The following is a 13,279-nucleotide window of genomic DNA, read 5'->3' as shown; positions in this document are numbered from 1 at the left end:
GATGGTGGCTTCAAGATGTACAACTAAAACTACCAGAGGGGAATGAGCCAATCCAGGGGTGAGGGGATGAGGGTAAAGATTGACTCTGGTTTTAGTTGGGCTAAGAAGTTTATTTTGATGTGAATATACTGAACTGTGGCCTATAGCCAGGGAAAAGCCATGAGGCTATGAAATGTCTTAAGACTGTGTCTTTCCTCTGCGTTCCTTTACTGGGCATGAATGCTCTGATTAATTTCAAATAAAGAACAGTAACCTAAACCAAAAGGGCCTTCACTATGAAGCCCAAAGATGAGAAGGCAGGAGGGGTGATGGGACTCAGGGCCAAGGGGAAACCAACTCTGCAGGAAATCCAGATTGTACCTGTAATCCCCGCCACTCAGGAGACTGAGGCAGAAGGATCAAGTTCCAGGCCAGCCTGGAAAATTCAGCAATTCCTTGACTCAAAAAATAAAAATTTTAAAGGGCTGGACATGTAGCCCAGTAGTGGAGCACTTTGCCTAGTATTCATGAGATCCTAGTTTCAATCCCCAGCACCACATGTGCACACCCACAGACACACAAAGCCTATACCAGCTGCTTATGTGAATTATGAATAAAACTAAAATTTCCAAATTTAAATACAATAAATGTCAATTTTGCCTAACTTTTCATACATTGTTTTAATTTTGCTTAAAAGCACATAATCTTAGAAGTGAACCTACTTGACCTTCCCTATTCATTTGAACATTTGGCAACTTTTATTAACAGCCAGCTATATACCTCACACTATGCTAACTGTCGGGTCCACAAAGAAGAAAATAGAAGGTCCCTGCTCCCTGATGCCTCAGAGCAGCTGGGGAGGCTGAGAATATATACTCCTACATCATGGTCTAATGGGTGTTGCCATATGAGTGTGGAATGTGAAGCACAAAGTGAAGTCATGAGTGGCCAGGGGCAGGAGGCAGGCAGGGATGTGGCAGAAGGCGTCTGAAAGAAATACTGAGCTCAGCCAGAGAACAAGGCACAGTGGGACAGACCAGGACAAGAGACACAGGGCCTTCCTCCTAGTGGGACTAGATACTTAAACGTGGGGTTAAGAACTCATGCCCAGTGCTCAGGGGCCAGCAGTCCTATTGCACAGTAATAAAACTGCTCCTTCCAAAAGAAGCCAGGGATAGAGGGTGATTCCATGGGGGTTGAGAGAGATACAAGTGAGTTTTTCTATAATGGTAGGAACTTTAGTATTTAAAAAATTGTCAAGAAAGATAATAAAGTGATCCAACATGCACTGGAGTGATGGAATCCCAGAAAAGTAAATAAAATGCATCATAAATGAAGCCAAGACATCTTGCCTGAGAAAAAAAAATGTGGGTGGAAACAGTAAGTAACATTTGTTGAGTGATTGCTAATGACATGCTTCAAGTTTACACACGTTGACTCACTTCTGCAGATCACAACTCTGTGAGGTAGATTCTATGATTATTCTGTCTCAGAGGGTTTCCCTCAGTAACGTCTTCACCGTCTTCCACCTATTCTGCATTTATCACATCTGAGACACTCTGTATTTTATTGACTTATGATTATTTTAAAATTGTCTCTCTCAATAGAATGGTGTGTTGATCCTCTTGTGTTACTTTACCTGAGAAAAACAACTTGGAAGAAGAAAGACTTATTTTGGTTCACAGTTTCATGGATTTAGGTACTTAGTCAGCTGAGTCCAAGGCAGAAACATTATGGAGGAAGGGTGTGGTGGAAAAAATCATCTCTCCTCATGGTGATAATCAGAGAGAAACAAGAGGAGTGAGTTGTCCTATAACCATAGGAACTCTAGTATTTAACATTTTGTCATGAAAGACAGCAAAGGGATCTAACATGTACTAGAGGGGTGGAATTTCAGGAAAGTAAATAAAAGGTATCATAAATGGAGCAGACACCTTGCTTGAGAGAAAGGATGGAAGTGGAGAGAAATAGAGGAGTGGGGGAAGGGACCAGGGACAAGATATAGTCCCAAGAGCTCTCCCAGTGAACTACTTCCTCCAACCATGACCCCCTTGCCTACCTTTTCTCCTCCTCCCAGTAGTCCATCCAAATTATTAATCCATCAAGTGAATTAGTCTACTGATTAAATTAGAGCCCTCCCAATCCAGTCACTTTCCCAAAGTCCCACCTCTGGACATTGCTGCATTGGGGACCAACCTTCAATCCATGAGCTCTTGGGGGAATATTCCAGATTCAAAAGGTAACAAGTAGACATTCCTTAAAGTCAGAGTTTTGTTTTGTTTTGTTTTGTTTATTGCTGCATTCCCAGCACTTAGGAAATATAAAACTAATTGGAATTCAATAAGTACTGGTGAGTAAATGAATGATAGTAATTGAGGTACACAGTGATTAAGAATTCCAGTTAAAACAAATAGCCTGGCAGTGGCAAGGCCTGGAAGCAACAGTGTGAGCAGTTACGAGGACTTTGTAATGAGATTCTGAGCTCACCAAGAGGTGCGACAGAATTGAGGGTGGAGGGAATGAGCCATCGGCCTGGTAAGAGGAGGTTTAACAGCACACTGATTCCCTTGTATTATTCACTCGACAAGTCGACAATATTTACTGAGCTCCTATCATGGGGGGAAACAATGGTGGGCAAGGCAGAAGACTCTGGAATTGCATCAGAAGGGAGGGGAGACAGAAACAGAAAAGGAAGCAAATGAATACATAGAATAATTTCAGGGAATGATAAACTCTGTGATAACTACAGACCAGGGCAATGTACTAGAGAGTAACTGGTGGCGGCAGAGCATCATATAGGTCTTCAGGGAGAGTGTCTTTGAGAAAGTATCCCCTATCCAAAATACTTGGGACCAGAAGTAACCTGGATTTTGGAATATTTGCATATACATAATGATATCTCTTGGGGAAGGGACCCAAGTCTAAATCCAAAATTCACTTTTATCTCCCATGTAACTTACACACATAGCTTAAGATAATAGTATCCAATATTTTCAGTGTACTTCTGTTTTGATGCAACCTGTCATAGGAGGTCAGGTGTGGAATTTTCCACTTGTGGCATCCCTTCCAGGATCGAGTTCCAGATTTGGGAAGTTTGGGATTTCAGATAAGCCAGGAGCCAAACCGAAAAAGACCTTGCTTCTTCCAGGGTGAGGTGATCATTAGAAGGGCAGAAGCAAAGGGTGCTTCACAGAAGGACAGTAGGGTGGGTAAGGAGAAGGGACTCCTCATTATGAGTGAATTCTGTCAGTTCAAGTCTGAAAATTCCTTACATACAACCTTAAAATTGCAGCGTGTCCCCAACACAATTTGCATCCTCACCACATGTGGACCGGATCTGGGCAACCATTGGAGGCAGGCACAGCCTCCTAGAAAATCTAGTACAAATAATACTTACCTGGGGTTGCGATCCCCAAACACCAGGGAACAAATGACTCATTGAGAATGTTTTTCAGTTTTGCAGATTACTGGACCCCACCTAGAAATTCCTGTTCATTATGTTGAGGGCGGGGCCCCAAATCTGCATGTGTAGTTCTAGTGGTCCCCCAACAGGACAGGACATACCTCGGGAAATGTGGAAGAGACTTCACTACTGTGCTTCAGGGAATCTGGGAACCCCCAGAAATAGAATGAAAAAATATGATTGTTTGAATATATGTTCATTTCTTTCTCTGGGGAGAGGATCAATATCATTGAAGATTCTCACAAACTCGATAAAGAACCCCTTAACAAGTGGTGAGGTGGCTCTGTCTAGTCCTGCTCTTTTTTAGGAATGAGGAAACGGTCCTGGACTGTAAGTGACTCACCTGAGGCCACAAAATTGAAGAAACAGCAGAGATGGGGGTCTCTTTAGAGACCCTCACTCTCTCCTCCTCTCTGCCCTGCTGACTTGAGGGATGGGGAAAAAAAGAAGGTAAGGGTTTAAGCATTTGAAGACAAAGCTGATTTATTTCCTCAGGCCAGGCTACATTATGGTCTTACCGCTGCCAGGATGCTCTGTCCACATCCACACCGCCTCTTGGGCTCTCCCAGGCCGATCAAATTTGGTCCACATCCTGCCTCTCTAGTTTGAGGCTGAATCCTTCAGACTCTGGCCGTATCCTAAGTTACAGGATTCATCGGCTCTGCTCACCTTCTTTTTTTTTTTTTTTTTATCATTTATTCTAATACATTTATTTATAATCTACTTATATCACAAAGGGAACATGATTTCAAAAGAAATTAATAGCTCCATTGGGATACCAGCTGTGACACAGACACTCTTTGATACTGTGTTGATGCTGTGTACATGTTGAAAATTGAACAAATGCCTTCTGGAAATCTGACATTGTCTGCTCACCTTCTTTAAGAAATAACAACTTTTCACCTTGGCCTTTTTCATCTTTTCTTCTATATCGTTTTTCCTGTCCTGATAATAGGGCCCCTCCAGTCATGGCCTTACCTGGTCACCACTGCTCTTCAAGGGCTAAATTTATTCCATGTCCAACCCTGACATCTGCAAGGAACCATGGGACTCACAGCTTGTCTCTGCCTTGGGGTGGGGGCAGTCTATGAAATCTTGTCCTGGGATCCAGTTGGGTGGATCACCTGTTCACCTCCACGCCCTGGACACCCTGGTTGGTGGGTTCTGACACTATCACTCCATGTTCTATTAGCCTTGCCAAGTCTTTTTTTTTCGGTTTGGTCTGTTTCCTTCCTCCCTTCTGCCCTCCCTCCCTCCCTCCTTCCTTCCTTCTTCTCCTCCTCTTCCTTTCCTACATTCTTCTCCTCCTCTTATCCTTCCCCAGCACTGAGGCCTTCCTTGGCCCTTCCTAACATGGTTTTGCCTGAAAGCAACACTCAGGGAGAAAAGTGCCTGAGCCCATTGTGTTGACAGATGCCACCTCTGTGTGGCGCAGATTTCTTCTGGAGTCAGATGTCCAGGAAGACCGGGCTGTAGGATCCCTCCTGCAGAGCTCGCTGTGGACAGAGGAAAGAAGGCTACTCTGTAATTTTAAAACACTTTGTCTTTAACAGACAAAGAAGGGAGCTCAGAGCTCAGGAAACTTGCCCCAGGTCACAAATTAAATCAGCACAGAGGTACAAGTGAGCACGGAGCCCTCCCTCTGCCTGGAGGTCGTCCAGATGGCTGGGAGGAGGAGGGTCTCAGCCTGCTGCCTTTCAGTCTCAACCCAGACAGCCACGCTGAGGATACTTGGCAGTTACTGGAAAGTTCAGTTAGACTTTCCTGTGGATGCTTTATCCTGGGGACGAGTTGCACAGTGAATTCCTTGTGGAGAATTAATCATTTTCTCTGTTGCCTGTGACTGGAGCTGTTTCTCACGTCCTGCCCCTGGTTTCGCTTGTCCCAAGATTTCATTTGAAGAGCAGGGCGTTCCCTCCACACACTCCACCCCCAGGGTAGCCTGTAATCAGGACCAATGAAAGCAAAGGACCTCATCCTCCCGGTGACTAAGAACTGCCAGTATTTAAGAGGTTGCAGGAATGGGCTGGGGAGTGCTTTTGCTTTCTGTACACACGGGGGCTGTCATCTGATTTGGGGATCACCAACTGAAGACAGAGCGGAGAAGGGGGACAGAAACCTCACAGGCTCCAGCCGCCACCATGTGCTATGGCAAGTGCGCCCGATGCATCGGACATTCTCTGGTGTGGCTAGCCGTCCTCTGCATCGTAGCTAATATTTTGCTTTATTTTCCCAATGGGGAAACAAAGTATGCCTCTGATGACCACCTCAGCCGCTTCGTGTGGTTCTTTTCCGGCATCGTGGGAGGGGGCGTGCTGGTAAGTCCTTCCCAATTATCATAAGCTCAGGAATTTCTCTGTTGATCAGAAGTGTTCCTTATTTTCATGGAAAGTTTCTGTCATGCATATTTCCAAGTCTAATGACTTGTTTTGTTCATTCTTTTGAAAACAGATTGCAAAAGGTCAGGGTAGACTTGTATTATTATTATTAATATTTCACAAATCTTAACTGAAAGTGAACTATTTTGTTGTTGTTGTTGTTGTTGTTAAACTCTTTTCCTCTCCAGCTAGGAAACCCATATTCAGTTAACCATGGAGTTTCTGGCACCAGAGTGGGTGGTTAACATTTGCTCTGGGGAGCTCGGAGGGGTTGGCTGGTTCTAAGTTTACAGTTTGGGATCCAAATTCTCTGCTGTTTATTCTTGGGCATATGTGACAGGGGAAAAACAGTGAATTGAGTACATTGCTATTAAGAAAGAATATAAACTTTCTCCTGAGGTGTGGTGTCTAGAAAAAAAAATCCTACAGTTAGCAGATCAGAGTCTGAAGTTAATAGTGGAATGTGTTATTTTTTTTCCAAGGTCTGTTTTTATTGAAGTAAAAGGAATTTGCCTGCCAATCTAGGAGCTGAAAGTATTAGCTTCAGCCTCAGCATGGAAAGAATGTGGGCAAACTTGAGTTTGTTACTTCAAAATGCTGGGATTAAGAATTTTAAGGAGAAGTTTTATGCAAGTGTTAATACCATGCAGAATAATTTTTCTTAGTCAAGTAAAAGACACTAAAAGACATTATAGCTGGCCAAATCTTCTTTGAGTTTAAGCATTATTATCATGCAATCATTAATACAAATTTAATTAATATGAATTAACGGGATCAAAATCTGTAACGTAACATTTTTGCTTTAAACTTCAAATATTTCAAACTCCCCTTATTTTTTTTTTAGAGAGAGAGAGAGAGAGAATTTTAATATTTATTTTTTAGTTTTTGGCGGACACAACATCTTTGTTTGTATGTGGTGCTGAGGATCGAACCCCGGGTTGCGGCATGGCAGGGGCTGCAGCATGGCAGGGGAGCGCGCTACCACTTGAGCCACATCCCCAGCCCCCTCACCTTATTTAAAGAGCTTTATTGTTATGCTAAAACAGTACCTTTTGTGTCTTCAAAGAAGTAGATCATATTTGTTATAGATAGCATTCATCTGTCCCACTTACAAAATAGTTTCAGTTATTCTATTAAGGATTTGTGGGTATCTACTATGTTTTACTAGGGGGGAAAAGTCAGACTTTAACACAAGGTTTAAGGTTCCAAAACAGTTTGTGTCTGGAACTGTTATGAACCTTTGTGGAATAAGCACACAGGTTATATTTTACCCCTCCGTTCTATAGCCTCGCTTGCTCCCCCAGCCCCAGCTGGGGAAGGAACCCAGGTCCTCAATTCGTGAACACACTGGCCATCGGAGCTCCACCCCAGCCCCCTGAAAAGTGCTTTGATGCATCACAGGAAAACCAGCAGATGTTACATTCAGAGTTTGTTTCTCCTCTGACTCTTTCATTCTTTGAGATCCTCAACCTAAAGCCAGTTGACACCATCAGAAGTAAATCCATTTTACTAAAGGATGCTGGGACTGCCCCCATGAACCTGGGAGGACAGTAGTGACTTCCTTTTGCTTCCTGAGCAGATGCTCCTGCCGGCGTTTGTCTTCATCGGGCTGGAGGAGGAAGACTGCTGCGGCTGCTGTGGCCAGGAGAACTGCGGCAAGAGATGCGCGGTAGGTCCTCTGCTGGGCGGTAGGTCCTCTGCTGGGCGGGCACAGGCAGGATCCGTCCGCGGCAGGCCCTGGGGCTCAAGGCTCACAGCTTGTGTTCCTCCTTCCCTAGATGCTCTCTTCGGTCCTAGCGGCTCTCATCGGAATTGCAGGGTCCGGCTACTGCGTCATCGTGGCAGCTCTGGGCCTCGCGGAAGGACCCCTGTGTCAGGATTCCCTCGGCCAGTGGAACTACACCTTTGCCAAAACCGAGGGACAGTACGTAATTGTTCTGTTCACGACAGTCTGTTCTTATTTACCACATACATCAAGGGACAAACCCATCACACTAAGTATCCATTCATCATCCACCCAGCCAGCCTTGATTGACACTGACATGGGCACAGTTCAGGCGACAGGTGTCCTGTGGAGGGTGGAGGGCCAGTTACTGACGTTCTACTTGCTTTTTAATAGATTCATGGATTTTGCCCTCATAATGACCCCTTGGTGTTACTTCCACTATTAATCTTATCTTACAGATGAGAAAAATGAGGCCCAGAAAGGTGGATAACTTATCCAAGGCAATAGAGCTAGGAAGTGGTAGTCAGTATTTGAACCTGACAGTCCCGCTGTAGGACTTGTGCTCAGATAGGTCCTGTGTTGTACCAGAATAAATTATATCGATTAAATGCGATACATTTTACTATTTTATAAGACAATGCTACAGTATCCTTATATAATAGGATTGGCAACTATATGAATTTAATAAAACCCAGGGCAGATCCTACACCCACCCCCATTGGCACACAGTCACACACACAATATCAGAACTATATATGATGTACCCTTTATTTAAAATTATGAGGCCATATAGCTTTAAAATCAGAGTGATTTAAGAGCTCCTATTGTTTTTACATTGGCCTCTCCTTTTGATCATTTACGGAGAAAGGAAGAGAAACAGGAAACTGATGTATGTAGTAATGAATGAGCCACGGATTTCTCTTGGCAGGAGTTGATCCTGAGTTGATCTCCTGATTCAACTTTTTAAAGTTAAATTTGGAAAGTTTGGGGTTTGAACTCCTGAGTGAAAATAGTATTGGTGAGAGTGTTGTCCTGTATAGCATTTAGTGATGCTATGTATATGTATATGTCTCCCCCCTTCATGAGATCATGAACTTAGAATTAGTTACACTTTCTCTCCAAAAAACAGGGAAAAGTGAACTGACCTTTCTGCATCTCAATTCCTTCATCTGTAAAATAAAACCAGTGGCAGTTGTAATGAGAATTAATGAGATAATATACATGCCATGCTCCCACAGAGGCTGGTTCCTTACAGGTGTTAGCTATTCACTTAGCTCACAATGAACACAAAACAAAGGTAGCCTCTGAAGGAAAATTGGCACTTACAGGAGTTCTAAGTTTTAGTCTTCAAAATTGCCATTGATGTAATCCATTCTTGTTCAGAACATACTGAATGTACTAGTGGAAATTGATCACTCATGTCTGTGCAAACATGCAAAACTACAGCATGAAACTGACTCTTAAAAAAAGTTGTGATTTGTGCAGTTGGAATGCAGAGAGAGCTAGGAGTACCAGTGGTCAAATTTTATAGTTGTTTATGTGCCCCTCCCAACATCTGCTCTAGCTTCTGCAAGAAGCTCTTGTTCTGCCTCACTCCTCATTTGAGCCTGTCCAGGGACTTCAATATGGGAGGAACTAACAGTCCCACACCACTGGTTTCATTTCCCAGTAGCCAAATGAAGCCAAGGAATTTTTGATGTCGTGACCTGAAAATACAGATTTTTTTTTTGTTCCACTGATGTAGAGAGGCAGAGATAGGACAGAATTTTGTTTTTTGCATTTGTTTTAAATCAGTAAGTTGAATCTCTGATTGACTCAATGGGCTGTTTCACAGTTATGTCTTGAGTTTCAAGCTGCTTTGTTCTGCTGGGGCAGGAAGAAGTGATAAGGAAAGAATTGTACCAGACTTCTTTGTGGAGTTAAGTCAATTCTTGATTTTCCCACATGATTAAATCCTACTTCATTAAGACTCCAAATGTTCTGTGATGTAGCAAAGGCTGAAATTCTGGGAAGGTAATCAGAGCTGTAGTTTGTTGTTGTTGTTGTGGTGGTTTTTCAGACAGGAATAATATCCAGGTATTAGAAAATGCCTGAAATCATTTATATAATAATATCAGTATGGGTATATATGTATATATAAAAATGAAAGAACCTCAGCACAATTTGATGACCTTTTTTCACAAAGTAACTTCAGGCAGTTATTTATCACTTAGCTGCTTTAAAAATGTGTCCGGTACCTACTATGTACTAGATACTGTTCTGGAAGCTGAGTATACAGAGCCAAATAGGTCCAATTCCTACCTTGCTCAGCCTTGTTGAATAGGTACATCCTAGGTGTTCTCTAGGTTAGGTGCCTTGAGAGTAACTAGTCAGTGCACTTGGCATTGAGACTGCCAGTACTTGTCTCTTCCCTTAGACACAAGATTCTCCTAGGACAGAACCCATGATAAGTTCCCCCATCATATTCCCACCTCCTGCTTGGTGTGCAACTTATACCGAGAACTCCATCATTCTTATTGTCTTGAATTTAGTGTGCTTACATGTTCTTCTAAGTGTGTGGGCACAGCATTTGAGAGTGAAGAAAAGGCTTCACTTTGGTCAGATTTAATACCTGTGTTTCCCACTGCAAATTAATTATTTCTTAAAAGCAAAAACTAATTTTGTTTATGATGTCTCAGTTGAAAACTCTAGCATATTAAGCCTCCAAACACTAGCATATTAAGCCTCCAAAATTATCCAGAACTTGGCTAATTCTCAGAAGAAACAAATTATGTTTTAATGAAATGATTAAAATCAATATCTTAAAGTTCCAAAAAACTAATGTAAAGAAATCATATTTTCTAAATTAATATTAACTCAATATTAATATTTTACATTACTAAACTCAATAACTAAATAAATATTAACTCAATTGCCTTTTACATAGACAGCAATTAAGCAACTTGGAAAGCTGAGTTAAAAAAATATGTATATTCTCTGTAATTGTACTACCTTAATATATGAAGTGTTTTCACTTTTCCACATCTGCTGTTATTCACATCCATACAATCTATACACATACATGAGTTTTATAGCTTTAAGCATGGCAATTTTGCATTTTTTGTTTCCAAATATTCATTTGTCTGTTAGAGAATATAAACATCATTATAGGGTGAGGATTTCTAACCACCATTAAAAAAGTAACTCATGAGCTATCCCATTGGGTGTGGACCCATGTCAGAGTTTCCCTCTTGCCCACAGGTACCTGATGGACACCTCCACCTGGTCCCAGTGCAGGGAGCCTAGGCACATTGTGGAGTGGAATGTAACTCTCTTCTCTATCCTCTTGGCTCTTGGTGGAATTGAATTCATCTTGTGTCTCATTCAAATAATAAATGGAGTGCTTGGAGGCATCTGTGGGTATTGCTGCTCTCGCCAACAGGTAAGAACCTATGTGACTATGTCCTGGCCTGGTCCTGGTATATTCCATTCCTATGATGCACTGTTCTGTTTCATCAAAGAGAAAAGACAAACCCAAATCTGCTCAGGCTACCAGCACTTGTTCTTATAACACATCTGTGGCAATGCACCCAAGACATTTGCTCTCAATCCCAGACTTTCGTGACCCTCATGGTCTCTGGGCCATGTTGGATTTCTGCAGTCAGCTCTAGGTGCACAGGAACACGCTGCCCATGGACACAGTGCCTGCTTTAGGGTCAAATCCATTGCTCCCTTCACTCGCTCTGCTCTGGTTGCAGAGACACAAAAGAGATGTCTGGGCTACCCTCTCTTTGCTCGCTCTCATGTTCCCAACTGGCACACGTGAGGAAGAGGCCACATTCATTACTCAACCCACTTTTCAGATGAAACTCTGATTCAGAGATTAAGTAATATGTCTAAGGTGACCTAGTCAGGAAGTAACAGGCTTCAAACCCTTGGTCATCTTGAACCACAACTCTTGCTCTTAACCGGGTACTATGCTCACTATCCTGTTGGATTTTATACCATTCCTTCCTAACAAGGAGTCACAAAAGTACATGAGCAGCCAGGTACTAGCAGCCTTTGAATAGCAGCTATAAAAAAACTTTTCATCATGAAAGAAAACCAGGAAGCACTTGTTTCCTGGGGATATGATTTAGGAGAGAAATATGCATTTCTTTGAAGCAGGGGAAAGTTCTTGTTTCTATATTCTCCTGAAAAATATATACCATTGAATTTATAAAAGTCAAGCTTCGGTCTAATTTTGGGGAGAGTTTCTTTTAGGTCCTAGTCTGTGAAATGGGATTCTGGTTAAACTGACCCTTATTTCATTTATATATTCCAAACCATTCTCTTCTATTTCCGGTTCGCTTAACTTTCTTTTAAAATAAGACAAAAAACCTAATTAAAACTGAAAGTTCATTGCAACCATGAAAACCTTGGTTGTAAATAAATGGAAACTTTCTATAATTTTTGAAGGGAAGTTAAAATAAAAATCTAGTTTTCCTTATCAGGCAAGCACAGTGGGACTAATAATTTCTTTGAGATCCTGCCAAATTTCCAGGAAAACAACTGAGTGGGACACCCTTTGGGTGTGGGCTGTGTTCAGGACACAACATTGGGGGCTGCAGAAAAGAATCCTCTTGGGACTTCGGATGGACCTTTCTTTAGCCTCGAATTTCACAAGGAAGCAGAGTTTAAAGTCGGTGAATCCTGGCACTGAGGACAGGCATAAGAAGTCAGTTGGTGGTTGTTTTGGCAGGAGGTGACATTTTCCCTAACTTAGGCAAAGACACTGGGTTTCCATCCTGCACTGTAGGAGGGGCTTCTCCCCAGACACTGCACCAGATCCCTTAGCTTGTAATTAGACAAAAATACTTTCAAAGCACAGGGCTTTCGTGTAGAACAGTGGGTTGCTAACTTGGTAGCATTTAATTTGAAAGGCTACCTGTTGGAATAACTTTCAGTTTACAGTTGCAGCTAGCAGCTATGAGCAGCTCGGCGTGCTTGAAGAATCTGATAGCAATGCCTACAGGATGGGGTGCTCTGCTGTAGCAAGCCGATAGTGAAACCACATCCTTAGCACTTATGGTTAGCGTTGCTAAACTGCCAGGCCAGGAAACTGATAGCCAGGAGCTTCAGGCATGAAACTCCTAACTTAGAAAACTACCCACACTGAGTTTTCAGTGGGACATTCCCATGACATTATCTTCTAAATCCTTAAAAGGAGAGCCCCACACAAACCTCATGGTTTCCATGAGCACTTTCTGCAGCTTTACTGGGGAAGACAATGGGGCCTGTTTGTTTAGGAAACTTGTCATGGGCATTGTCTACACCCTAGCAGTGGTTAGCTGAAGTTCCACTGAAGTTGAGATGATTGTTTTGTGTTTGCTCAAACAGGAATGTAAAGAAGAGAATCTCCATTGTTCGTGTGCCCTGATCCTAAACTAATGCATCTTTCCTTTTCTTTACAGCGATATGACTGCTGAAAGAACCAGCCAGACAAACCACAGGCTTCCTCTATTTCATTGTAATTTATATATTTTACTTGTATTATTGTAAAACTTTGTACCAGTGTATCATACTCTGCATATTCTACTTTTATAAAGGTGTATAAAAACTGGCGTCTTCACATGATGTCAGTGTTTGAACTTAAACTTTTTTTTTTTTAATATGAAAACGAACTATGCTCTGGAGGTAACTTACAGACTGAGTGATGGTCCTCAGCATATCTGAGGTTAAATCTGTAACGTTTAGGATAAAAGCACATTACAT

At 42.2% G+C, this 13,279-nt stretch overlaps 1 protein-coding gene across 1 annotated transcript; it reads left to right on the top strand.

Moving 5' to 3' along the window:
- The first annotated feature begins 5,448 nt into the window (after positions 1–5,448).
- Tm4sf1 (transmembrane 4 L six family member 1) lies at positions 5,449–13,078 on the top strand. Its single transcript, XM_026406626.2, has 5 exons — positions 5,449–5,760; positions 7,400–7,489; positions 7,599–7,744; positions 10,787–10,967; positions 12,979–13,078. The coding sequence occupies exons 1-5, from the start codon at positions 5,584–5,586 to the stop codon at positions 12,991–12,993; spliced, it is 609 nt and encodes a 202-aa protein (XP_026262411.1). The 5' UTR covers positions 5,449–5,583; the 3' UTR covers positions 12,994–13,078.
- The last annotated feature ends 201 nt before the right edge of the window (positions 13,079–13,279 follow it).

Source organism: Urocitellus parryii, chromosome 2 (genome assembly GCF_045843805.1).
Source record: "Urocitellus parryii isolate mUroPar1 chromosome 2, mUroPar1.hap1, whole genome shotgun sequence".
In the NCBI taxonomy this organism is placed as follows: domain Eukaryota; kingdom Metazoa; phylum Chordata; class Mammalia; order Rodentia; family Sciuridae; genus Urocitellus; species Urocitellus parryii.
The sequence above is the reverse complement of the archived record's forward strand: the minus strand, read 5'-3'. Positions and strand labels throughout refer to the sequence as shown.